The sequence below is a fragment of the Malaclemys terrapin genome, chromosome 7 (assembly GCF_027887155.1).
Source record: "Malaclemys terrapin pileata isolate rMalTer1 chromosome 7, rMalTer1.hap1, whole genome shotgun sequence".
NCBI lineage: Eukaryota > Metazoa > Chordata > Testudines > Emydidae > Malaclemys > Malaclemys terrapin.
Window position 1 is genome coordinate 58,731,800 of NC_071511.1, and position 27,679 is coordinate 58,759,478.

Genomic DNA, 27,679 nt, shown 5'->3' on the forward strand with positions numbered 1-27,679 from the left:
CATTTCACCTTTCGGTATGACCCATTGTCATCTCCCTTTTAATCAGTTCCTTATCCACCTTCACGTCTCATATTAATCCCCGTCTTCTCCAATTTAACTAAAAATCTCCCATGTGGAACTGTAGCAAATGCCTTACTGAAATCCAGGTAGATTAGATCTACAGTATTTCCTTTGTCTAAAAAAATAATTTATCTTCTCAAAGAAGAACATCAGGTTTGTATGGCCTTTGGTAAATCAGGCCATCTGCCTTTGGTAAAACCATGTTGTATTTTATCCCAATTACCATTTAGTCCTTAACTACTTTCTCTTTCAAAACTTATTCCAAGACTTTGCATTCAATTGAGATCAAAGTAATAGGCCTCTAGTTTCTCGAATCACTTTCTTCCCCCTTTCTTAAAAATAGGTACTATATTAGCAATTCTCCAGTCATAGGGTATGACCCCCAAGTTTACAGTTTCATTAAAAATCCTTGCTATTGGGCTTGCAATTTCATGTGCCAGTTCCTTTAATATTCTTGGATAGAGATTATCTGGCCTCCCGATTTAGTCCCATTAAGCTGTTTAAGTTTGACGTTCACCTTGGATGTGGTAATTTCTACTTCCATATCCTCGTTCCCATTAGCTATCCCACCACTACTTAAACTCTACATTCACCTTATTAATAACTGAGGCAAAGTATTTTGTGTAGATGCTAGGCCATGCCTAGATTATCTTCAGTCTCCACTCCATCCTCAGTGTTCAATGTTTCTGAAAGAATGGGTCTTCTTTCCTTGTTTTTTTAATTATTTATATTACTATAGAATCTTTTACTATTGATTTTAATTTCCTTTGGAAGCTACAACTCTCCCTAGCTTTTGGCAGTTATCACTTTATCCCTACACCTTCTGACCTCCAAGAGGTAGCTTTCCTTGCTGATCCATCTTATCTTCCATTTCTTGTAGGCTTTCTGCTTTCTCTTAATCACCTGTTTGAGATGCTTGCTCATCCAGCTTGGTCTGGAGCCCTTCCCTATGAATGTTTTCCCCTTGCTTAGGATGCAGGCTTCCAATAGTTTCTGCAACTTTGACTTAAAGTAACTCCAAGACTTCTCCAAATTCAGATCCTTGAGTTCTTCAGTCCAATCCACTTCCCTAACTAATTACCTAATTTTTTTAAGTAAGCACTTCTAAAATCAAGGGCCCTAGTTGCAGATCTATTTTTGTTTTTCTGCCCATTTAGTTTAAACTGAATTAGCTCATGATCATTCGAACCAAGGTTGTCCCCTATAACCAGTTCTTCTATGAGGTCCTCACTACTCACCAATACCAAATCTAAAATGGCATTTCATCCTGTTGGTTCAGTAACTACTTGGTGAAGAAATCTGCACCTCCCAACTTGGTCCCAGCCCTGGAAAATGTATCATAAAACTACATACATATGTAAATATATAGAAGTGTTGAGGCGAGTTGGAAAATTAATGAGGAGCAACTTTATTAACACTGTCCTTAGTTTAAATTGCATGAATAAGCAGGGGAGGGAAAACTCTAGTTCAGTCTGAAGCCACAGAAACTCTGCCTATCAAAGTAGGATATCAAGCCAAAAGTATTACATCATCACAATTTATTCTCAGAGGCTGGTCAGAGAACAAGGGCTGGACACTGTTACGAACTCATTGTCAATAAAGAAGCCTTACAGCTGCCTAAAGAAGTTTCCATAGTTGTCAGCTACACCACAAATGAACTGAAAACATACCCAGCTTCTCTTTACACCTGAGCCAGTCTGAGAATACTACACGATTATTGTATATGGCTTTTTGAGTCAATTGTATGGTTAATTTTACATACTAGACATAATTTTGTTAAATGCCAGTTACATAAAAAATTAGTAACTTATCTATTTCAAGAAAATGAGTTCATTTCTGGCACTGAGTACATGAGTCCAGAATCAAAAACAATCAAATTCATGCACAGGTCTGGGGATACTGAGGTAACCTTTATCGAGGAAGAACACAAAACTGGTATGATTTTGGTGCATTTGACACAAAAGTCGTTACTGGAGTTATATCAATGTCATTGGGGTCAACAAGAGGCTTCAAGTTAAAGTTCTGCAAAATCATTGTGAATAGCAAAAATAGCTCCATCCGAGCCAGACCCTCTCCCACGCAAATCCGCTTCCCTGCAATGAAAAAGGAATTTTGAGTTGATCCTGGAGATCTTTCTTGCAGCACATTTTAAATACAGTTATTATGGAAGCAAAATGTGAGGATTAAAGTTAGATGCACAGAGTGATTCAGGACAAGTGCATGGAGGATAATGGCTGTCTCTCAGAGTTCAGGAAAGTAAGAAAGTTTACAGGGGTTTAAGAAGCAATTCACAGATCATTTGAAAAATTGAGTTCCTCATATTGCCATTTTAAAGGCAGTTGGGGGTGAAGGGTGGGAAGATGTGGGGTTTGAGGAATAAATTATCAATTTCCCAAACAAGCTAAACAGTTTTCTGGGGGAGTGACATTGTGGTGACAGAGTAGAAGGGGAGAAATAACAAGTAGAGAGGTGTGGGTGTCCTGAATAGCAGGATGGAGGAAGAAGGCTGAAAGGCACTCTTAATAGCGTGGCAGAGAGACTCAGTTGCTTGGAGTCAAGTAGAGAAGTTAAGTAGTCCCTGGGTGACATCAAAAAGGCTGAGGTATTTAATGCCCGTTCTGCTTCAGTCTTCACTGGAAAGGTGAAAGGTGACCAGATACCCAACACAATTAATATTAACAACAAGGGGAAAGAAACACACTCCAAATTAGGGGGAGAACAGATTAAAGAATATTCAGATCAGTTAGATGTAGTCAAGTCAGCAGGGCCCAATGAACTTAAGGAACTAGGTCAAGCAATCTCAGAACTGCTAGCAATTAACTTCGAGAGCTCATGGAGGATGGGTGAGGTCCCAGAAGACTGGAAATGGAAAAACATAGTACCTAGCTTTAACAAGGGGAACAAAGATGACCTGCAGAATTGTCGACCAATCAGCCTAGAAAGATACTGGAACAAATTATTAAACAATCAATTGGTAAGTACCTAGAAGATAATAGGGTTATTAGGAATAGCCAGCACGGATTTGTTGAGAGCAAATCATCCCAAACCATCCTGATTTCCTTCTTTAACAGAGTTACTGGCCTAGAAAACAGAGGGGGAGCAGTAGATGTGATATATCTTGGCTTTTGGCACAGACCCACATGACATTCTCATAAGCAAGCTAGGGAAATGTGGTCTAGATAAATTACTGTAAGGTGGGTTCAGAACTGGTTGAAAAAAATGTACTCAGAAAGTAGATATCAATGGTTTGCTTTCAGACTGGGAAGGTGTATAAAATGGGGTCCTGGAAGGGCCTTTCCTGTGTTCAGTAGTAGTCAATATTTTGATTAATGACTTGGATAATGGAGTGGAGAGTATGTTTATATTTGCACAATCATAATGCACAACCATAAAATAGAGAATAGCTGGCTAAGCAGTAGAACTGCTGAAAAGGATCCAGGGAGGTTATAGTGGATCACAAATTCAACCATGTGATGCAGTTGCAAAAAACGCTAACAACATTCTGGGGTGTATTAACAGGAGTGTCATATATCCTATATAAGACAGGGGTGGTGATTATCCCACTCTGCTCAGCAGTGGTGAGTTCTCAGCTGGAGTACCCTATCCCATTCTGCGATCCACAATTTAGGAAAGATGTGGATAAATTAGCGAGTGTCCTGAGGAGAGCAACAAAAATGATCAAAGGTTTAGAAAACCTGACCGCTGAGAAATGGTTAACAAAACTGGGCATGTGTAGTTTTGAGAAAGATGATTGAAGGGGGACCTGATAACAGTCTTCAAATATGTGAAGGGCTGTTAGAAAGAGGATAGGGATCAATTGTTCTCCTTGTCCACTGACGGTAGGACAAGTAATATGCTTAATATGCAGCAAGGGAGATTTAGGTTGCATATTAGCAAAAACTTTCTAACTCTAATGGTAGTTAAACTCTGGAACAGGCTTCCAAGGGAAGTTGTGAAATCTCCATTGTTGGAAGATTTTAAGAAGAGGCTGAACAAACACCTGTCAGGGATGGTGTAGATTTACGTGATCCTGCATCAGCGCAGGGGGCTGGACTTGATAACCAGTTGAGGTCCTTCCAGCCCTGCATTTCTAGGATCTCTCTCCAGCGAAGAGAGGGGATTGTGTATCTAGTAAAAAAAACTCACTTCAGACAATGAGCAGGACATAACACTCTTTAAAGACTGATAGATGCTTTGCTAGCATGAGAAACGCTGCTTCATGGACCACCTGAAAACACTCTGCACTAAACAGTCTGAAAATCGCTAGAAAGTTCAAGGCAAAGCTAGACGACAGTCTGGGACCTGAAATAAAAACAACTTCTTTTACCTGCAGAAAAAGGCATGAAGTAGTCACTCTTCTTAAAGGCACCATTTTTGTCCAAGAAATGTCCTGGGTTAAATTGCTCTGGGTTTGGGAATTCCCTGCTGTCATATAGAACTGACTTCAGTGCAGGGAATATTGTGGTGCCCTGAATTAGCAAATGCAGAAAAAAAAAGAGTTAAAGTGGATACTTCCAAAAGAGAGAAGCCCCCAAAATTCATTGAGCTGGACTGTGGGATCCATCTTTGTTTTTCTTCATTTCCTTGCATCCTCTGAACATCATACTTTCAACCAGAAGCAGAAATATTAAAATTTCATGAGCACAGTTATACCCACTGAACAGCAGTTCACCCTTTGTACTACTCACTGGCAGAGCTAGGATACACTGAGTGACTTTAAGCAAGTCACTTTCAGTCTCAGACCCCTTGTTATTGCATCTGTAAATTGGGGATAGTGATACTATCTCCTCTTCGTAAAGTGCTCTGAAATACAGGAGCTAAATTTTATTATTATTCAGTATATCAGACCTTGCAAAATACCCCTGCAAGTGAGAGAGAAGCTACATCAAAGGAATTATTTTGGAGAAGTTCTATGGCCTATGTTACACAGGAGGTCAGACTATATGATCACAATGGTCCCTTTTGGCCTTGTATCTCTGTCCACTAGTATCTTTGGAGGATATTAAGCAGAAGCTACTAAAGTAAGACATTTTGAAATCAGCAGGTTCAGATAACTTGCATTTGAGAGTTTTTAAAGAGTTGGCCGAGGAACTTGCTGTACCATTAATGTTGATTTTCAATAGGTTTTCAAACAGTGGGGAAGTTCCAGAAGACTGGAAAAAAACTAATGCTGTGCCCATTTTAAAAAAGAGTCAATGGGATGACCTGGGTAATCACTGGCTTATCAGCCTCACATCGATCCCAGGCAAGACAATGGAACAGATGTTATGGGACTAGATAAATAAAAAACTAAAGGAGGATAATGTTATTAATGCAAATCAACATGGGGTTATGGAAAATAGATTCTGTCACACTAACTTATTATCCTTCTTTGATTAAATTAGAAGGGTGGTTAGTAAGGATAGTAGTGACAACCCAATATACTTAGGCTTCTGTAAGGCATGACTTGGTGTCACATGACATTTTGATTAAAAAACCAGAACAATACAAAATTAATATGGCACAAATTAAATGGATTAAAAACTGGCTAACTGATAGGGCTCAACATTTAATTGTCAATAGGAAATTGTCAGGGAGTGGGTCTGTTTTCAGTGGGATCCCGCAGGGACTGGTTCTTGGCCCTATGCTATTTAATATTTTTATCAATGACTTGAAGGAAAACACAAAATTATCATTGATAAAGTTTGCAGATGACACAAAAATTGGAGGCATGGACATAATGAAGAGGATGGGTCATTCATTTGGAGCAATATAGCTAGCTTGGTAAAATGGGCACAAGTAAACAACATATATTTTAATACAGCTAAATGTAAACGTACACATCTGGGAACAAATTGGGTAGGTCGTACTTACAGGATGTGGCCTCTATCCTAGTAGAGTAATGACTCTTCAAAACATTTGCGGGTTGTGGTGGATAATCAGCTAAACATGAGCTCCTACTGTAACGCTGTAGCCAAATAAGCTAACACTATCCTGGGATGCAGAGACAAGGGAATCCCGAGTAGGAGTAGCAAGGTTATTTTACCTCTGTATTTGGCACTGGTGAGACCACTGCTGGAATACTGTGTTCAGTTCTGGTGCCCACAATTCAAATGATTAAAGGATTAGAAAACATGCCTTATGGTGATACACTCAAGCAGCTCAATCTATTTAGTTTAACAAAGAGAAAGTTAAGGGGTGACTTGATTGTAATCTATAGCTATCTACATGGGGAACAAATATTTAATAATGGGCTCTTCAGCCTAGCAGAGAGAGGTGTAACATCATCCAGTGGCTGGAAGCTGAAGCTACACAATTTCATACTAGAAATAAGGTGGAAGTTTTTAACAGTCAGAGTAATTACCCATCGGAACAATTTACCCAGTGATGTGATGGATTCTCCATCACTGACAATTTTTTAAAATCAAGATCGGATGTTTTTTTAAAAGATCTGCTCTTGAATAAGTTCCGTGGCCCGTGTTATATAGGAGGTCAAACTAAACGATCACAATGATCCTTCTGGCCTTAGAACCTGTTAGTCTATTTAATATAAATCCAAGTCTATTTTTCAACATTTAATATACAAAAACCAAGACTTAACTGTATGAGCTTGACTCACTGTTAAAAATGCCTTAATCTTGAAGTGTAGTTTTTGTTTTGTTTCGTATTTGTACTGATTGACTTGCATTCAGTTCAGAACTAAGCAAAGGTGAGGAGGACTCCAATACTTTTTGAACTTATTCAGTCATTGCTCATTCGCATTTGCTATGTTGTTTTGTTTTTGAAGTAACTGTGCCAAGAAATTTCCCCAGAAACAAAATCCCTTTGGCCTCAAAATAGAAGAATTTTTGCACACACTAGTTTGATATCAAAATCTTAGGCCTGGTCTACACTACGGGTTTAGGTCGACTTTAGCAGCGTTAAACCGAATTAAGCCTGGACACGTCCACACAACGAAGCCCTTTCTTTCGACTTAAAGGGCCCTTTAAACCAGTTTCTTTACACCACCTCCGACGAGGGGATTAGCGATAAAACCGGCCTTTGCGGGTCGGAATTGGGGTAGTGTGGATGGAATTCGATGTTATTGGCCTCCGGGAGCTATCCCACAGTGCTTCATTGTGACCGCTCTGGACAGCGCTCTCAACTCAGATGCACTGACCAGGTAGACAGGAAAAGACCCGTGAAGGTTTGAATTTCATTTCCTGTTTGCCCAGCGTGGAGAGCACAGGTGACCACGCAGAGCTCATCAGCACAGGTAACCGTCATGGAGTCCTCCCAGGATCGCAAAAGAGCTCCAGCATGGACCGAACGGGAGGTACGAGATCTGCTCGCCATATGGGGAGATGAAGCAGTGATAGCTGAACTCCGTAGCAGTAAAAGAAATGGAAAAGTATTAGAAAAGATCTCCAAGGCCATGAAGGACCGAGGCCATAACAGGGACACACAGCAGTGCCGCGTGAAAATTAAGGAGCTACGGCAAGCTTACCACAAAGCCAGAGAAGCAAATGGAAGGTCCGGGGCAGAGCCGCAAACTTGCCGCTACTACGCGGAGCTGCATGCGATCCTAGGGGGTGCAGCCACCACTACCCCAACCGTGTGCTATGACTCTCTCACTGGAGAAACACACAGGGAAGACGGTTCAGGGAACGAGGAAGATGACGATGGAGGTACTCTAGGTAGCTCACAGCAGCAAGGAAGCGGAGAAACCGGTTTCCCCAACAGCCAGGATATGTTTGTGACCCTGGACCTGGAACCAGTAACCCCCGAACTCACCCAAGACCCTCAGGGCACACAGGAGACCTCTGGTGAGTGTAACTTTGTAAATATTTGTAAACATTACCAAAAAAAAGCAAGCAAGTCTGTTAACGTGTATGGGGATGGAACGGAAATCCTCCAGGGACATCTCCAGAAAGCTCTCCTGGTTGAAATGGGGTGATTTTATTAAGGGGGACATTCAGAGGCGCCCGTTCCTGCTCTTCTGACCAGAAATGTTCCCCGCTGTTAACCACGCGGTGGGGGGAGGGGTGAAGTGATCATCCCAGAGAATCGTGTGTGTGTGTGGGGGGGGGGGTTTACTTGTGTTTGTGCCGCATGTTAACTGGGAAACCGCAGCCCCCTCCTTTTACATTGAAACCCCATTTTAAATGGACAACCCAATTCATCCTTGATATGGGAAATGCGCTGCTGTTTGCAACCTTTCCCGCATGTTAAGAAGGTTAAAAAAGCCAAAACACTGTGGCCTACGATGGCTGCCTGCAAGCCGAAATATGCGACCTTGTAATGAAAGAGTGTACCCATTGTTCCCTAAAATGTGTCTTTTTTAATCACCTCTCCCTTCTCCTCCGCCAGCTGCAAATGTTTCTCCTTCGCAGAGGCTCGTGAACATTAGAAAGAGAAAACGTAAGACGAGGGACGAGATGTTCACGGAGCTGCATATGTCCGCCCTGGCTGATAGAGCACAGCAGAATGCGTGGAGGCAGTCAATGTCGGAGATGAGAAAAGCCCAATATGAACGAGAGGAGAGGTGGCGGGCTGAATCGCGGGAAGAACAGAGCAAGTGGCGGGCTGAAGACGATAGGTGGCGTCAGCTTGCAGACAGACGGCAAGAGGCAATGCTCCGTCTGCTGGAGCATCAAACTGATATGCTCGAGCGTATGGTTGAGTTGCAGGAAAGGCAGCAGGAGCAGAGACCGCCGCTACAGCCCCTGTGTAACCAACAGCCCTCCTCCCCAAGTTCCATAGCCTCCTCACCAAGACGCCCAAGAACACGGTGGGGGGGCCTCCGTCCACCCAGTCACTCCACCCCAGATGATCGCCCAAGCATCAGAAGGCTGGCCTTCAATAAGAGTTAAAGTTTTAAAATGCAGTGTGTCCTTTTCCATCCCTCCTCCCCCACCCATCCCAGGCTACCTTGGCAATTATCCCCCTACCTCTGTAAGGAACTAATAAAGAATGCATGAATGTGAAAAAAAATGACTTTATTGCCTCTGCAAGCGGGAGGGGAGGGTGGGGTGGGGTGGTTGGTTTACAGGGAAGTAGAGTGAACCGGGTCGGGGGGGAGGGGGTTGGAGGGTTCATCAAGGAGAAACAAACAGAAGTTTCACACAGTAGCCTGGCCAGTCACAAAACTCGTTTTCAAAGCTTCTCTGATGCGCACCGCGCCCTGCTGTGCTCCTCTAACCGCCCTGGTGTCTGGCTGCGCGTAATCAGCGGCCAGGCGAGTTGCCTCAACCTCCCACCCCGCCATAAATGTCTCCCCCTTACTCTCACAGATATTGTGGAGCGCACAGCAAGCAGCAATAACAATGGGGATATTCTTTTTGCTGAGGTCTGAGCGAGTCAGTAAGCTGCGCCAGCGCGCTTTTAAATGTCCAAATGCACATTCCACCACCATTCGGCACTTGCTCAGCCTGTAGTTGAACAGGTCCTGACTCCTGTCCAGGCTGCCTGTGTACGGCTTCATGAGCCATGGCATTAAGGGGTAGGCTGGGTCCCCAAGGATCACGATAGGCATTTCAACATCCCCAATGGTCACTTTCTGGTCCGGGAAGAAAGTCCCTTCCTCCAGCTTTCGAAACAGAGCAGAGTTCCTGAAGACGCGAGCATCATGTACCTTTCCCGGCCATCCCACGTTGATGTTGGTGAAATGTCCCTTGTGATCCACCAGGGCTTGCAGCAGCATTGAAAAGTACCCCTTGCGGTTTACGTAGTCGGTGGTTTGGTGCTCCGGTGACAAGATAGGGATATGGGTTCCGTCTATGGCCCCGCCACAGTTTGGGAATCCCATTTCAGCAAAACCATCCACTATTGACTGCACGTTTCCCAGAGTCACTACCCTTGCTATCACCAGGTCTTTCATTGCCCTGGCAAATTGGATCACAGCAGCCCCCACCGTAGATTTGCCCACTCCAAATTGATTCCCGACTGACCGGTAGCTGTCTGGCGTTGCAAGCTTCCACAGGGCTATCGCCACTCGCTTCTCAACTGTGAGGGCTGCTCTCATCTTGGTATCCTGGCGTTTCAGGGCAGGGGAAAGCAAGTCACAAAGTTCCATGAAAGTGGCCTTACGCATGCGAAAGTTTCGCAGCCACTGGGAATCATCCCATACCTGCAGCACGATGCGATCCCACCAGTCTGTGCTTGTTTCCCGGGCCCAGAATCGGCGTTCCACGGCATCAACCTGCCCCAGTGACACCATGATTTCCACATTGCTGGGGCCTGTGCCTTGTGAGAGGTCTATGTCCATGTCAATTTCCTCATCACTCTTGTCGCCGCGCTGCAATCGCCTCCTCGCCTGGTCCGGGTTTCGCCTTGGCATGTTCTGGCTCTGCATATACTCCAGGACAATGCGCGTGGTGTTCATAGTGCTCATAATTGCCGCGGTGATCTGAGCGGGCTCCATGATCCCAGTGCTAGCTATGGCGCCTGGTCAGAAAAAAGGCGCGAAAGTAGTATCTGATGGACCAGGAGAAGGAGGGCGGGAGGGAGGGCCGAGTGACGACATGGCGTACAGGTACAGGAACAGGGAGAAACACAAACAACTGTCACACAGAATGGTCCCCCCAAAGATTAAACTGGAAACCCTGGGCTTAGCAGGCCGTTGATTTCACGGAGGAAGGGGAAGCAAATGAACACAGAACAAATCTATTTTTTACATCTTAAGGTGGCAGCCGACGGTGCAGCATGAGTGACAGCCATACCAGTATGACGACGATGGGTACCAATCATAATATACCATCATCTGCCAAAAGGCAAGGGGCTGCTGCTGTGTAGCAATGCAGCCCCACGTCTGCCAGCCCCACGTCCGCCAGCACCCAGCATCGCCCTCGGCCTCTTCTGGGTGCTTAGCAGACAATACTGGGCAATTGGCAGAAAATAGTATATTACGACTGGTAACCATCATCATCAAAACAGTAGCATGTCTGCCCAGGTGGCCATGATTGACAGCCATACCAGTATGACGATGACGGGTACCAGTCATAATATACCATCGCCTGCAAGGGGCTGGTGCAATGCAGCCCTACGGCTGCCAGCCCCACGGCTATCACTCATGCTACACCGTCTACCGCCAAAAGGCAGTTAGCAGCTGCTGCTGTGTAGCAATGCAGTCCCACGTCTGCCAGCACCCAGAGGACATATGGTGACGGTGAGCTGAGCTGAGCTGAGCGGGCTCCATGCTTGCCGTGGTATGTTGTCTGCACAGGTAACCCAGGTAAAAAGGCGCGAATGTATTGTCTGCCGTTGCTGTGACGAGGGGGGAGGGGCCTGACGACATGTACCCAGCACCGCCCGCGACACTGTTTTGCATCATCCGGGCATTGGGATCTCAACCCAGAATTCAAAGAAAAGGCGCGAACCGCTTCTCGGCTCTCTGAGCTGTGGCGCAAACGTAGTATCTGACGGACTAGGGGAAGGAGGGAGGGGGGCCGAGTGACGACATGGCGTACAGGCACAGGGAATTAAAATAAAGAACGGTGGCTGTGCATCAGGGAGAGACACAAACAACTGTCACAGACTGGTCCCCCCCAAAGATTAAACTGAAAACCCTGGGTTTAGCAGGCCGTTGATTTGACGGAGGGAGGGGGAAGCAAATGAATACAGAGCAAATCTATTTTTTTACATCTTAAGACGACGGTGCAGCGTGACTGATAGCCCTCAGCATCTTTCTGGGTGCTTGGCAGCAAATACGGGGCGGTGTATGACGATGGTCTTCAGGCCTATTGCACAATCGGCTGCTCAGGGAAGACTCTGCTAACGTACGATGACCCGACTTGTAATAGGATGGCTAACAGTCGTAATACACCATTTACTGCCAAAAGGCAAGCCCCACGGCTGCCAGCACCCAGATCGCCGATGAAGGCTACCAGTCTACTGCACCGTCTACCGCCAAAAGGCAGTTAGCAGCTGCTGCTGTGTAGCAATGCAGTCCCACGTCTGCCGGCACCCAGAGGACATATGGTGATGGTGAGCTCAGCTGAGCTGAGCGGGCTCCATGTTGTCTGCACAGGTAACCCAGGTAAAAAGGCGCGAATCTATTGTCTGCCGTTGCTGTGACGGGGGAGGGAGGGGCCTGACGACATGTACCCAGAACCGCCCGCGACACTGTTTTGCATCATCCGGGCATTGGGATCTCAACCCAGAATTCCAAGGGGCGGCAGAGACTGCGGGAACTGTGGGATAGCTGTGGGATAGCTACCCATAGTGCAGTGCTCCGGAAGTCGACGCTAGCCTCGTACTGTGGACGCGGTCCGCCGACTAGAGCACCTAGAGCATTTTATTGTGTGGACACACACAATCGGCTGTATACAACCGATTTCAATAAAACCGGCTTCTATAAATTCGAACTAATTTCGTAGTGTAGACATACCCTTAGCTGAGTACCATTGCTAAAGTTATTCCCTATTCCACATCTACGATCTGAAACCCTGTCCTGGAATGAAAGCCCAGCCTGCAGATTGCAAACTGCTGTTCTGCTTCATGCAGAGGCTTGAAAAGATTCAATAATAACTGGTACATTACTGATAAATCAGCAGAAACAGCCACTACACGCAATCTAGTTGAAGCATTTCTATAGTGAATAACTCAACATTAAAAATAGAAAAAGGTAAAAGAACTCGACACTTCACAGAAACATTGAGAACTGACCTTGGGAATAAGGTACTGTTTGAGATGAACATCTCTAGTCACGGCATGTGGCAAACCTAATGGGACAAGATTGATGTATCTCTGGATTTCATGTATCACAGCATCTGTGTAGGGCATCTGGCTTCGATCTGCCATGCAGGGGCTTCGGCTTCGGCCAATCACACGGTCAATCTCTTTGTGAACTTTCTCTGTCATCAGATTAATGAGGTTTAACAATAATGATAAAGAACAGGATTCACAGAGATTTGCCCACCATTCTGTCACACAGTCTGCAAATTGGGATTTTAACAAAACTGGTCAGTTTGGTGTTACAGAAGCTACTGACCATGGCAGCTATGACAAAATGCAATAATATAATTCCAACGCAGTGATTTTACTCATGCCCAGTTATGATACAAACTAGACATAATGGGATGTTACCACAAGTGCATATAACCAACTGCTCAGCAAGAGATTGGTCCTAACCCTCTCCCCACCAAAGTCAATCATCGTTGTGCAGATGGAGGAAGCCCATGAGGTGGGAATTCGCCCTGCACCTGTCTGCTCTGTGCATAGTCTCTAGCACTGGCAGAGCTTTGATTTAGAACCTTACACAGTCCTGACACTGACAAACTGACTAAATCTGAAGACACAATGACTTTGCCATTTCACATGCCTGGAGCGTGAAGGTATCTGTGACTCAGTGCGGTCAGTGACAACAGAGGCTCCCGCGGCATTAATTCCTTCCCCCTGCATGGGAGCCTCAACACTGATCTGGATTTGAGAGAGGAATTCAATCAGATCGGCCCATTCAGCCTTTGGACCCTTTGCTCAGACTATCAATACGGGGACAAGTAATGCCAGTTGTAATGGTGTTACCTTCTATTTCTGGGTATTTCAGAAGAATCAGGAGTCCAAATTTCATGGTGATGCTGGTTGTCCCCGTTCCAGCGACAAATAACTCTACTGTGCTTCGTACCAAACTTCCCACAGTAAAGTCTGACTGGCCATTCTTTCGCTCCTGCAAAAAGATTTGGTGAAGATCTTTGATTCTTGACAGTAAAACTGTAGGATATATTCAAATATTCAGATGTATATTCTTCTACCCAACAGATGACCCACTTCTGATCATTATAAAAATCCCACACAAATGGCCAGTTGCACTTGAGTTTTCTGCGGTGCATTGGGCCTTTTCTGTGCAATAAGGTGATTTTTTTCTTTACATGAAGGAAGAGAGCAGAGCTTGACCATTATAATGTATGTCCCTTGGGCAGAGACTATGTGTCTCCTTCAGGTCTTTTCCAAAGCCATGTACTCTGTTATTGCTTAACAAATTAATCCTGATGATACAAATAACCCACTCCAGAGAAAGAGGACGAGCTACTTCCCTCACATACCTCTTCCATTTTGATGAGGAAAGCATCAATAAAGTCTCGAGGACAGTTGCGATCCAGAGACTCTTTGTGCATATTCACTCTCTCCAGAACAAATCTTCTGAACTCCAAAGCATTTTTAAATAGCCTGTGGTGAGGCCCAGGTAAGTAATCCATGAGAGTCGGGAAAAAATTGTACAGCTGTAAAGGATGAAAGAAAAACACAGCTGGATTTATCTGGACACAACAGATAATCATAGTGTTCACTCAAATGACTCACTACAGCAGTACAATACAATCCTTCTGTGGCACCTTCTTATCAAAATGGATTCAACAGAATGTTGCAAACTCTACTAAGTCAGACTACCCAAAATACACAAATTCCTCACAAACACCGCAGTGACATTGTGGCATTCTGTACCCCTAAGCAACACCCTGGAACCTCATATTCACCACTCTCATATAATTATGATATGTTTCATGCAAAGCATACCCTGCAAGATATATGAAAAGTCATGATCTGCTGAAACACATTGTTCTGTCCAAATGTGTATATCATTAGTGTGGATCAAGTTATGAGATTTTGCTGTATGGTTGTTACTGAAATATACTGTAAATTTGCTAGTGGCGTACAAAGAAAGCAAACCACTCACAGGAGGGTACTTGAGGACAGAGTGTACTCAATGACCACTAATAAGCAGGGGACTTGTAATCAAGGGATTTACACTTCAAGGACAGTTGCGCACGCACCACACAATGGGGACTACCGGACCCCGTGACCCCATTGCACAAGACCACTCCAGCGGGATTCTCAACCAAGGGACTCTTTGAAGCTCTCCATGACATGCTGAGACAAGTGTCTTCTAGGCACAGGGACTAAGGATATAAAAGTGGGAACAGTGGCCACATATTTTGGCCTCTTTCCTCTCACAACTCAACATCTGGAAACAGATCTGGAGGACAAAGACTTTGAACTGGGGAGGTGGCCCTGGGCTGTAGGAGAATTCCAGCCTGTGTATTGAAGATCTGTAACCTGCTTAGACTATCTATCAGGGTGAGACCCTGCTTGATTCAACTCCTGTTTAGTTTCTAGAACGTAGATTGTGCGCTTATTTTTATATTTTTGGTAACCATCTCTATCCTTTATGCCTACCATTTATAGTCGCTTAAAATCCATCTTTCTGTAGTTAATAAATCTGTTTTATATTTTACCTAAAACAGAGTGTTTTGGTTGAAGTGCTTGGAAATCTGCTCAGAAACAAAAACTGGTGCATGTCCTCTGCACATTGAGGGAGGGGCAAACTGGGTTATAAAGGTATATTGGTCAGGCTTCTGACCAGGGCAGGGAGAAAGGCTGGGCAGCTGGTGGGAATTGGCTGGACCCTTGCTATTGTTAGTTCCTGAATGGCTGGGAGAAGTATTCATGTAACTCAGCTGGATGTGTCTCTGCCTGTGGATGGCTGTGTAAGTGCAGCACCTGCCAGAGCTTTGCAGCTTCTCACGGCATCACAGGTGAGAGGGAGCCCAGGTAGGAGGGACAGAGGTTCGGCAGTACCACAGTTCCAGGTTGCACCCCAGGGACCAAGTCACAGACGTTCAGTTATATCAGCTAAGACACACTTCATTTCTTCCAACATAAAACCATCCCCACTATATACATCCTTTTCTTGAAAAAAAAAAAACAACACTCAAGTGCCCAACCTTAGCTCTGATCACAGATTTTCTTAGGCAGCAATAAACCATTGTAGACTTTAAAAGGCAAATACACTTTAAAACTCCTGAATTGACAGTTAAAGGGTCAAATTCTCTCTCGTGGTGTAACTCCATTTATTTTGACTGAGATATGCCAGCAGAGAGTTTAACCCTTCATTGTGCAATTGGTGAGGTTTTCAGGAATAGGGTGCATGTGTGGTGGCTGGCTGTGAACTGGAAGTGAAAGGAAGTTTGCTTTGGAGATGAGGAATGTGATCACATTCACCTATCACATTGCAAAATTGCTAGGGCATGTTTTGATGTTGCTGTTGATATCAGTGTTTTTATTGGTGATTTCCTTGATTTTTACCAATTGTGTTTAAAGAGAATGTCCTCAAGCAAACTTAATTCTGAGTTAATGAAGTATTTTGTGAGGGAATTTAAACAACTCATAGAAAGAAGCTGGAGGATCAGTTTGGTAGTAGCAGAAGCCTAACAAGGAGAAGGAGACCATTATGGGAATCTGAAATAACAATTGTTAAATGAAAATTAATAGTTAAAGAAAAAAATCTCTGTCCCCCCCCCCCACACACACACACACCAGTATAAAGGAGAAGAATGGAATAAACCCCTGAACATACCGCTGTCCAGGGGGAGCGCTGGAGCTTGCCATTTTCATCTATGATATTTATTAAAGTCACAAATTTCTTATCTTCATAGTCAAACCGGTCCCCAAAGACGATGGAGCAGATGACATTGGAGACGGCGTGGGTGAGGAAGAGGGTGGGGTCAAAGGGCCGTCCTGGAGCAAAACAAAACTATAAAGAGTCAGTTTTAATTCAGTGTCTTCACCGTTAACATCAGAGTCACTGGCAGCACGGGGACGTTGTGGATCTCCCACCCCAGGGCAAGGTGGGGCTGACAGCAATATTCCCTGGGGAGGGTGGGTTAGGGCTGCCCCAATCCCCCCTTTTACCTCTCACATGCTAAATTAAACACTTGCCACTCAGTTTAACTCTGTCTGCTCTGCTGCTCTCTGCCTGGCACACTGTGGTCTGACCAGGGGCCATCAGTGCCTCTCTGAGTGACACCTGCCTGTCTGACTTGGGGCCCATTTCACAGAAAGGATCCCAACCTTTTCACAACAGGATCCTGATCAGAGGGCTCTGCCTCAGCCATTGCATGTGTTGTTGTAGCATCATCATAACTCCCAGAGCGCAGCAATTTCCCTTTGGCACTGCCAACCCTGGCCGTGCAGCATAAATACACTGTCGTTGTGCTAAGGAAGGAATAAAGGCTCCCAGCACAACAACACGGGGGATGGTCTGCTTTCTGCCTTCGGAGTGCGTTAAGCAGGCCCCACAGCTCAGCTAACACAGCTGGAGAGACTGAATTTCCCACTGGCTCACTAGTGACATCTTAGCTTCCATTTCAGGTTCTTCCTTCCTCATAAGCACAAGGAACACACGGGGCTGGTAACTGAGAGCTAACCTGGGCCTGCAGCATCAGAGGGAGCAGCACAACATTCCTGGGAATTATGGGCAAGAGTTCACCCCTCTGACCTGAGACCACAGTGCTCATGGAGAACATCCAGAAGCAGCATCTTCTTCATGCATCACACCCCTACTCATGTCTCTCACCCATCAATTCTCTTTGACTCATTCCCAACAGCAATAGCTGTCCCTTGGCTCAGAGTGCACAAGCAGTAGGACTAGCAGTAAAGTGGCTCTCTTCTGTCTGTACCATGGGTGGGGAAGGGTCTCAGTGCATTCTCCTCTCCCACTCACAATTCTCCCAGATGGGCAGAGCCAACTTCAGTTTAGCCCTTAATGTTGCATTAAATATTGCAAGAGGCAGGTGATCTTGTGGCTAAGACACTGGCATGGGTCTCAGTTCCCCACCTCTAAAATAGCAGGAAAAATCATTCATTTCTTCCACTGTTTTCATTCATGTCTATTTAAGTTGTACGCTGCTTGGGGCAGGGATTGTCTCAAACCATTTGTTCCAAAAATCCATATGCAAAGGATCCCCAATATCAGCTGGGATCGCTAGACGTTACTGGAATATAAATAATTATTTAAGAGTGTCACTGGTACTGACACAGAAGAGCTCTGATATTTCACATATCTCAGCAGAATCTCAAATACAACAGGTGGAACAGACAAAGACATTAAAGCCAGACTAGCAAAAGCCAGACATGTCCTTGTAACTCTAAATCCGATCTGGAGAAATACAAATCTTACCTTCCCAACTAAACTTCAAATATTTAGCACCATTGTAAAGTCAGTCTTACTATATCATGCTGAAACGTGGAGACGTATTGAGACCTTATTACCTATACTCCAAGTTCTTATAAACAACTGCCATAGACAAGTCCTCAATACCAGAAGGGTAGAAAAAAAATCACAAATGAAGAACTATGGAGAAAGATGAAACAAAAACTGATGGGACAGGAAATTCTGGAATGCAGATGGCTAGAACATACATGGACAAAAGACTTGAATAATGTAAGAAGACAGGCGTTGGACTGGAACCCCCATGGCAGGAGGCAATAAGGTAGACCATGAATAACATGAAAATGCACAATATAAGCAGAATTGTTAGTTATCAAATTGACAATGGAAGAAGCTAAGACTGCAGTAGGAGAGTGGCAAAGATGGAAGTCCCCAGGGAAGGCCCTATTTTCCACAAGGAATGAAGAGGAATAACATAAGAGAGAATGACAGGTTTCAGAGTAGCAGCCGTGATAGTCTGTATCCGCAAAAAGAACAGGAGTACTTGTGGCACCTTAGAGACTAACAAATTTATTTGAGCATAAGCTTTCATGGGCTACAGCCCACTTCTTTGGATGCATAGAGTGGAACATATATTGAGGAGATATATATACACACATACAGAGAGCATGAAAAGGTGGGATTTGTCTTACCAACTCTGAGAGGCCAATTAAGTAAGAGAAAAAAACTTTTGAAGTGGCTGAGCCATTACAAACATTGAATCTATCTCCCCTTCTAAGTATTCTCACACTTCTTATCATACTGTCTGTACTGAGCTATCTTGATTATCACTTCAAAGTTTTTTTCTGTTACTTAATTGGCATCTCAGAGTTGGTAAGACAACTCCCACCTGTTTATGCTCTCTGTATGTGTGTATATATCTCCTCAATATATGTTCCACTCTATGCATCCGAAGAAGTGGGCTGTAGCCCATGAAAGCTTATGCTCAAATAAATTTGTTAGTCTCTAAGGTTCCACAAGTACTCCTGTTCTTTTTATAAGAGCGAATGAGTGTCATTTATGAAACACTGTAAATGTACACAGTGATTTCAAACATTCCTATGGAGCCCATCACTATAGAAGGGAGGTGCCAAATGTGTATCAGACGTCTAGCTGAGAAAAAAATGAGAAGAAGCAAACTGTAGGCCTGGGTGTCTTGTTAACCCAACACACTGGAACTAACCCACTCTAATATGGCTCATTGTGTTAGTCTCTATACACTATAGACAAATAACTTCCATTTGCTCATTGATCACAGATCACAGGGGAGAAAATGTGAGAAAGAAACAGCCAGAAATGGTCATCTCTGGAACATTTCACACATCCTTTCCCATTACATTAACACAGGTTGTTATACGTGCAATTAATGGCTTGAGTTATAAGATGTTTGAACTAAACGTCATGAAAAATAGAAAGACAAGAGTCTTTGATTCCTCAACTTCCAACAGACATGAAACAATCCCCACCGTGTGTGTTTCTGAGCCTTTCCACCAGAAAATGGGTTTCCTCCTGGATACCAAACAATTAATATAATGAAAAATAGAAAGACAAGAGTCTTTGACTCCTCAGTTTCCAAAGGACATGAAACAATCCCCACCATGTGTGTTTCTGAGTCTTTCCACCAGAAAACGGGTTTCCTCCTGAATACGATCCTCAATGTTTTTCTTCCCCATCCCAAAATTTCTCAGATTAGTAAGGGCAAATCGACGGAGCTTCTTCCATCGCTCCCCGTTACTGAAAACAATACCTGGAAAAGGGAAGAGAACAGAAATGAAAGGAGGGAGGGCCAGATTCAGTGTGCCTATTTGAAAAATACCCAAACATTGGTGAGGCAAAGGTTCAACTTCAACTTAACTGATATTGTGCCTGTTTTCTACTATGGAGATGACATTACAGCTACATTGTAATTACTGTTCTCAGCATTGCTGTCACCATGTTGGACCCCGGACATGACATAGACAGGATAGGTGAGGTAATATCTTTTATTGGATCAACTTATGTTGGTGGACGGGACAAGCTTTTGAGCTGCACCGAGCTCTTCCTCAGGATCTACAGAAGTTAATTATAGAGTCCAAGCTAAAACCAAGGTGGGACGGACTGCAAAAGAGTTTCACACTTAACAGGGACACTGTTTTTATGGCCCATTGCAACAATTTATAAGACACCCTGCTGACTACTAACCCTCCATTATCCCACCACCGCAAAGGTGTTAGTTGGCCATTATAGACCACTTCATTTTCAGTGGTTTCCCACAATGTGCCCAAATTACAAGCCTTTGAAAAAAATCACATTTCTAGAGTTTAGCAGCTAAAATCTCCAAAGGTTCTGTCTTCCCAAGACATGCATCAGGGCCTCACAGCACCTTGTGCCTGTCCACATGTGAGATGAAGACCTACTACTGCTATCAGTAACTTCATTAAATCAGATGTCTGTGCAGCTTCACAGACATATCTGAAATGGGCCACTCTCATTACCACTTCAAAAGTTATTTTTCCTCTCTTGGTATCCTGCTGTCAATTGAATTGTCTCGTTAGACTGACCTCACAATTGGTAAGGCAACTCACATCTTTCATGTATTTATACCTGCTCCTGTATTTTCCACTCCATGCATCTGAAGAAGTGGGTTCTAGCCCAAACAAATTTGCTAGTCTCTAAGGTGCCACAAGGACTCCTCGTTGTTTTTGCTGATACAGACTAACACAGCTACCACTCTGAAATCTTAATTCTAGCATTTCCTAACTTCTGAGTGCTTGACTTTACAACCTTAATAATGTTCCTTTCACATAGTTTTTTTCTGTGTAATCAAGTAACTACACTGAAGGTTGTTTTCACAGTGACTGTGACAGTAATATAACCATACTTCACTTAATGAATAAAGGAGATAAAGGACTTCCTGAAAAGGACATCTTGGCATTTCCATATTTATTACTCCCTCACTTTTTATTATGAAAGGATAAAAAAAAATCCTTCTCCGCTCATGGAATCTACCTAGTTAGTGAGGACAGGGGAGGAAGAGGATAGGAATTCGTGATTTGTTCTGACCCTTTTTGCCAATCCAGCCCTCCTCTCCTGGCTATATTCTGTGCCTTGTAAAGTAGATTGGTCTGGCTGTTACCTCTCATTCAGGTCAGTGAACTAATGGTGCAATGGGAAATGAGCTCTTTCCTGCACCAAGACTATCCAATTTTTACTACTGCATTATTGAAATTCCAGCTGTTTCCCCTTTTCACTTCTCAATTGTGTTCTTCCCATACAGAGAACATCAGCTCTATATGCTGAAGTTATTTGAAATGTACCTGGTTCCTGGGCCATTTTTTCAAATAATGGCATACTTCCTCTTCCACTGAACTCCTCCCCAAGACCGATCAGAGCTTCCTTCATAATCTCATATCCATACAGCACCACAACCCGTTCTGAGCCTAAGTATATTGTGAAAATCGAGCCGTACTTCTCACTGAGCTGTAAAAGTTTAGCACAAAGACCAATAAATTTTAAACTTAGATCCATTTATTTAGGATAAGAATTCAAGAAGATCAAATTATAAACTGATGAATTGCTCTCATGCCACTGAGCTAATACTAGGCAAGTTTTACTACTGATCATCATCCAGAATTGGCCATTTTGGCCCAGATCCTCCAAGGTATTTAGGAGCCTAACTCCATGGATTTCAATGAGTTATTACGTGTCTACGTATCTTGGAGGATCTGGGACTTCCTGACTTTTCAGTGCTTCACTTTGTTATCCTCATATTTTAAACATTTTTCCTTATAGATGTGTGTGTCTGAGTGCTCCCAAGATAATTATGTCTGTGTTATACAATTATCTCATTATAAGAGAAGACTGCATTAATATGGGGCCTTTAATGTTGATCTTGAGTGCTATGTAAAAATGACACTTTTAACTCTACAGAAATGCTGCCTGCATTTATTCAGTCATAGAATCATAGAATATCAGGGTTGGAAGGGACCTCAAGAGGTCATCTAGTCCAACCCCCTGCTCAAAGCAGGACCAATTCCTAACTAAATCATCCCAGCCAGGGCTTTGTCAAGCCGGGCCTTAAAAACCTCCAAGGAAGGAGACTCCACCACCTCCCTAGGTAACGCATTCCATTGCTTCACCACCTTCCTAGTGAAATAGTGTTTCCTAATATCCAACCTGGACCTCCCCCAATGCAACTTGAGACCATTGCTCCTTGTTCTGTCATCTGCCACCACTGAGAACAGCTGAGCTCCATCCCCTTTGGAACCCCCCTTCAGGTAGTTGAGGCTATCAAATCCCCCCTTATTCTTCTCTTCTGGAGACTAAACAATCCCAGTTCCCTCAGCCTCTCCTCATAAGTCATGTGCTCCAGACCCCTAATCATTTTTGTTGCCCTCCGCTGGACTCTTTCCAATTTTTCCACATCCTTCTTGTAGTGTGGGGCCCAAAACTGGACACAGTATTCCAGATGAGGCCTCACCAATGTCGAATAAAGGGGAACGATCACGTTCCTCGATCTGCTGGCAATGCCCCTACTTATACAGCCCAAAATTCCGTTAGCCTTCTTGGCAACAAGAGCACACTGTTGACTCATATCCAGCTTCTCGTCCACTGTGACCCCTAGGTCCTTTTCTGCAGAACTGCTACCTAGCCATTCGGTTCCTAGTCTGTAGCAGTGCATGGAATTCTTCCGTCCTAAGTGCAGGACTCTGCACTTGTCCTTGTTGAACCTCATCAGGTTTTTTTTTGGCCCAATCCTCTAATTTGTCTAGGTCCCTCTGTATCCGATCCCTACCCTCTAGTGTATCTACCACGCCTCCCAGTTTAGTGTCATCTGCAAACTTGCTGAGAGTGTAGTCCACACCATCCTCCAGATCATTAATAAAGATATTAAACAAAACCGGCCCCAGGACCGACCCTTGGGGCACTCCGCTTGAAACCAGCTGCCAACTAGACATGGAGCCATTGATCACTACCCGTTGAGCCCGACGATCTAGCCAGCTTTCTATCCACCTTATAGTCCATTCATCCAGCCCATACTTCTTTAACTTGGCGGCAAGAATACTGTGGGAGACCATATCAAAAGCTTTGCTAAAGTCAAGGAATAACACATCCACTGCTTTCCCCTCATCCACAGACCTAGTTATCTCATCATAGAAGGCAATTAGGTTAGTCAGGCATGACTTCCCCTTGGTGAATCCATGCTGACTGTTCCTGATCACTTTCCACTCCTCTAAGTGTTTCATAATTGATTCCTTGAGGACCTGCTCCGTGATTTTTCCAGGGACTGAGGTGAGGCTGACTGGCCTGTAGTTCCCCAGATCCTCCTCCTTCCCTTTTTTAAAGATGGGCACTACATTAGCCTTTTTCCAGTCATCTGGGACCTCCCCCGATCGCCATGAGTTTTCAAAAATAATGGCTAATGGCTCTGCAATCTCATCCGCCAACTCCTTTAGCACCCTCGGATGCAGCGCATCTGGCCCCATGGACTTGTGCACGTCCAGTTTTTCTAAATAGTCCCGAACCACTTCTTTCTCCACAGAGGGCTGGTCACTTTCTCCCCATATTGTGCTGCCCAGTGCAGCAGTCTGGGAGCTGACCTTGTTTGTGAAGACAGAGGCAAAAAAATCATTGAGTACATTAGCTTTTTCCACATCCTCGGTCACTAGGTTGCCTCCCTCATTCAGTAAGGGGCCCACACTTTCCTTGACTTTCTTCTTGTTGCTAACATACCTGAAGAAACCCTTCTTGTTACTCTTAAGTCTGATTTGGCCTTCCTGATTTCACTCCTGCATGCCCGAGCAATATTTTTATACTCCTCCCTGGTCATTTGTCCAATCTTCCACTTCTTGTAAGCTTCTTTTTTGCGTTTAAGATCAGCAAGGATTTCACTGTTTAGCCAAGCTGGTCGCCTGCCATATTTACTATTCTTTCTACACATTGCGATGGTTTGTTCCTGCAACCGCAATAAGGATTCTTTAAAATACAGCCAGCTCTCCTGGACCCCTTTGCCCTTCATGTTATTCTCCCAGGGGATCCTGCCCATCTGTTCCCTGAGGGAGTCAAAGTCTGCTTTTCTGAAGTCCAGGGTCAATATTCTGCTGCTCTCCTTTCTTCCTTGTGTCAGGATCCTGAACTCGACCATCTCATGGTCACTGCCTCCCAGGTTCCCATCCACTTTTGCTTCCCCTACTAATTCTTCCCTGTTTGTGAGCAGCAGGTCAAGAAAAGCTCTGCCCCTAGTTGGTTCCTCCAGCACTTGCACCAGGAAATTGTCCCCTACACTTTCCAAAAACTTCCTGGATTGTCTGTGCACCGCTGTATTGCTCTCCCAGCAGATATCAGGGTGATTAAAGTCTCCCATGAGAACCAGGGCCTGCGATCTAGCAACTTCTGCTAGTTGCCAGAAGAAAGCCTCGTCCACCTCATCCCCCTGGTCTGGTGGTCTATAGCAGACTCCAACCACGACATCTCCCTTGTTGCTCACACTTCTCAACTTTATCCAGAGACTCTCAGGTTTTTCTGCAGTTTCATACCGGAGCTCTGAGCAGTCATACTCCTCTCTTACATACAACACATATTGTCAGTCATGGCAGCTGATTTGACAATAGCAAGAGAGAGTTTCCCTTCATTTTACTTCTGTCACCCCTGCAGAGCCAAAGACAGACAGAAGTGAGATTCTGTTTCCCCTTTTATATCACCAACAGAATTATTATCCAATTTCCAATTGATTACACCTGTAAAAAATCAACGGACAAACACATCTGTATCTCAGGGCATGATGAGAAGAGAATGAAAGTGAACAGCTGTAACTGGGGGCAGAATTTTTCCTGTACAATCCTCATTATTTGTGATGATTTGCCAGAAGGAAAGAATCAAACCTGTCTCTCCAATCCCAGGTTGTGTTTGCAGAGCTCGCTAAAATGCCAGAACATGCAGCACTACATCATTTCTTCAAAGCTGAGCTGCAGTTTCTGCCTTACCATCATTTTGTGATGCAGGCAAATATCAGAGCAATTTTACAGATGGGAAAATTAAGGCACAGAGGGGTTAAGTGACATGGCCAAGAGCACGCATGGAGTCTGTAGCAGAGGTAAGAACATACCCAAGGCACCCGACTGCCAGTTCCTTACCTAACCTACTAGACCACTTTCCGCACCCTGTGATAACTTGTACTCACTGCAGTGCAGCTGCGGGGGGGCACTCTGGATTAGCTGTGAATAAGACCCCCTCTAATACAAGCAGTATATTATCACCAACCATTTACATCTTGCATCCAAGATTGATTGTTCTGCGAAATAAGAAGTCAGAAATTTGAGCTGATGTGGAATTGCCACCAGGCTAGGCTCGAGCCAGACTCTGCTTAATGTCCACCTACAACCCAGAAACTGGTACCATGAAAACAGCCTTACCTCATCTATATGTTGGGGTAAATTCTTCGTATTCAGCTGCAGCGTGTTCCCTATGATGGGAAAAGCAATAGGGCCAGGAGGCAGCTTCCCGCTTCCAGACCTCTTTCTCCATGCCGAAAGGAAAAGAAGGCAAGAAATACAAATAACCAGGAAAACAGTTGTTGCTCCAAGAGGTTCCATTGCAGAGTGCAGCAATTATTCTGGGTTCTAACAGGGGTTTACTTTGTATTTCAGACTCCTCAGTTTTTATATTCTACACAGCAAAAGGGGGTGCAAGCAATTAGCCAATAGGAGTTCAGTTCCTCTGAGTTAACAAGATAAGCTCTGAACTAGCAATGGTGACTGGAGCGGTCACTCTAGGAATGAATTCCTTTGAACCTTTATTGGTATATAATCTCTGTTTGCCCTTGTGTACTCACTGACAGAACAGGAAAATTAATCATAAACTGAATCCCTGTCAAACTGCCCAAACTATCATGAAATCATCCTCTCTCTTAGGATGACCAGATCAGCAGTCCAAAATATCGGGACGGCGGGAAGGGGGGGGGAGAAGGGGGCGGAGCAAAAAAAAGGGGGGGGAAAGGCATTTAAAAGGGGCTGGGGGCATTAGCAGGCCCCGGCCCAGTGCGCTGCACTCCCCGCGGAGCCTCCCGCCCCCCGGCCCGCCACGGGCATATGCGGCACGCGGTGGATCCGGGCAGGGGCAGCGCAGAGCGGGCAGGAGCTGGGTGGGCGGCAGGGGCCGAATCCCCACTGCTGCCAGGGAGCCCCGCGCCTCTCCCTCCCGCTCCCGGCTGTGGCTCCTTCCCGGCGGGACGCGCCTCCCGCCACCCCGGCCACATGCTGCGCGCGTCCCCTGTGCCTACTCTCCCTCCCGCCGGGAACGAGCAGCTGGATGCGTGCCCCATGTGGCTGGGGCAGGCTGGGGGGCGCGTCCCGCCGGGAAGGAGCCGCAGCCGCGAGCGGGAGGGAGAGGCACAGGGCTCCCTGGCAGCAGCAGGGATTTGGCCCACGCCACCCAACCGGCCCCTGCCCGCTCCACGCTGCCCCCGCCCGCACCCACCGCGCTACCCCACGGGCTGCAGGGCTGGAGCAGCCTCCAGGCTGCACTCCCGGCCCCGGGTGCAGTGGCCCGGGCAGGAGCCCTCTGTCGTGGCGGAAGGCTCAAAGCTGAGCTCCCCGTCTCCCTCCCTTGCCAGCCCCCCTTTGCCTGCCGGGTGCCCGGGTGCCGGAGCTGACTCACCAGCTCCAGGATCCAGGCACCGCCACCATCCCCTCCCTCCCAGGCTTGCGCCGCCATGCTGCAAGCCTGGGAGGGAGGAGGAATGCTGCGTGGTTGGGGAAGAGGCGGGGCCAGGGCGGGGATTTGGGGAGGTAGCCAATGGGGGAAGGGGGCGGAGCCGGGGCAGAGCGCAACATTTCTTTTTTGTCCAGTGTCCCAACCAAACATCGGTCGGGACACGGGACAAAGAAGCAAAAATCGGGACGTCTGGTCACCCTATTCTCTCTGCACCCATCGGGTTAAACGTTTCTCATTGGCTTGGTGCCAGCTGGAACATTATACACATACAATGATGATTCCTTTTCATGTTGCTCTCCAGGATTTAGCATATAGATCGATGAGCAGCAGACACTTAAGAAAAACTCCAAGCTGAATTTTTGATAAAAATTCAAACCGAATCCTGAACCTTTTTGGAGATTTCACAAAGTCTGGTTAACCCAGGGGTAGGCAACCAATGGCATGCGTGCCAAAGGCGGCATGTGAGCTGATTTTCAGTGGCACTCACACTGCCCGGGTCCTGGCCACCAGTCCAGGGGGCTCTGCATTTTAATTTAATTTTAAATTAAGCTACTTAAATATTTTAAAAACCTTATTTACTTTACATACAACAATAGTTTAGTTATATATTATAGACTTATAGAAAGAGACCTTCTAAAAACGTTAAAATGTATTACTGGCACGTGAAACCTTAAATTAGAGTGAAAAAATGAAGACTCGGCACACCACTTCTGAAAGGTTGCCGACCCCTGGGTTAACCTTTAAAAAATGTTGTAACCCTCCCCTCCCCCTTATTTTGAACCTGTACAATTCTTGGTTTCAAACTGAAACATTAAGACACTGAGATTCAAGACTTGATGTGACCTGGAAGTCAGTGGAAATATTGCCATTTATTTCAGTGGAATTTGGATCAGGGTCCACGAGAAGTTATTGAAACAGGATGTGAAGGGACCAACTCCTCAGGTCAGAGTGGAGCTTAAAAGAAAACCAGTGGTTTCAAAGTTTTGA

The 27,679-nt window shown here is 45.1% G+C and overlaps 2 protein-coding genes across 2 annotated transcripts; one reads left to right on the forward strand and one right to left on the reverse strand.

Moving 5' to 3' along the window:
• Nucleotides 1-1,444: 1,444 nt before the first annotated feature.
• LOC128840954 (cytochrome P450 2H2-like) lies at nucleotides 1,445-25,886 on the reverse strand. Its single transcript, XM_054035567.1, has 9 exons — nucleotides 25,393-25,886; nucleotides 21,298-21,460; nucleotides 19,599-19,748; nucleotides 16,370-16,530; nucleotides 14,061-14,237; nucleotides 13,543-13,684; nucleotides 12,685-12,872; nucleotides 4,388-4,529; nucleotides 1,445-2,153 (listed from the first exon to the last, which is right to left on the reverse strand). The coding sequence occupies exons 1-9, from the start codon at nucleotides 25,570-25,572 to the stop codon at nucleotides 1,972-1,974; spliced, it is 1,485 nt and encodes a 494-aa protein (XP_053891542.1). The 5' UTR covers nucleotides 25,573-25,886; the 3' UTR covers nucleotides 1,445-1,971.
• On the forward strand, nucleotides 4,536-9,006 carry LOC128840955 (uncharacterized). Its single transcript, XM_054035568.1, has 2 exons — nucleotides 4,536-7,844; nucleotides 8,389-9,006. Exons 1-2 carry the CDS (start codon nucleotides 7,304-7,306, stop codon nucleotides 8,889-8,891), a joined length of 1,044 nt encoding a protein of 347 aa, XP_053891543.1. The 5' UTR covers nucleotides 4,536-7,303; the 3' UTR covers nucleotides 8,892-9,006.
• Nucleotides 25,887-27,679: the final 1,793 nt, after the last annotated feature.

Excerpts from the sequence above, each read along its gene's own strand:
- LOC128840955 (XM_054035568.1), top strand. The coding sequence starts at position 7,304 with ATGGAGTCCTCCCAGGATCGCAAAAGAGCTCCAGCATGGACCGAACGG. Across the intron at positions 7,845-8,388 it reads GGGCACACAGGAGACCTCTG|CTGCAAATGTTTCTCCTTCG; the intron begins GTGAGTGTAACT and ends CTCCTCCGCCAG.
- LOC128840954 (XM_054035567.1), bottom strand. The coding sequence starts at position 25,572 with ATGGAACCTCTTGGAGCAACAACTGTTTTCCTGGTTATTTGTATTTCT. Across the intron at positions 19,749-21,297 it reads AAAAATGGCCCAGGAACCAG|GTATTGTTTTCAGTAACGGG; the intron begins GTACATTTCAAA and ends TCCCTTTTCCAG. Across the intron at positions 16,531-19,598 it reads AAGACTCAGAAACACACATG|GACGGCCCTTTGACCCCACC; the intron begins GTGGGGATTGTT and ends GTTTTGCTCCAG.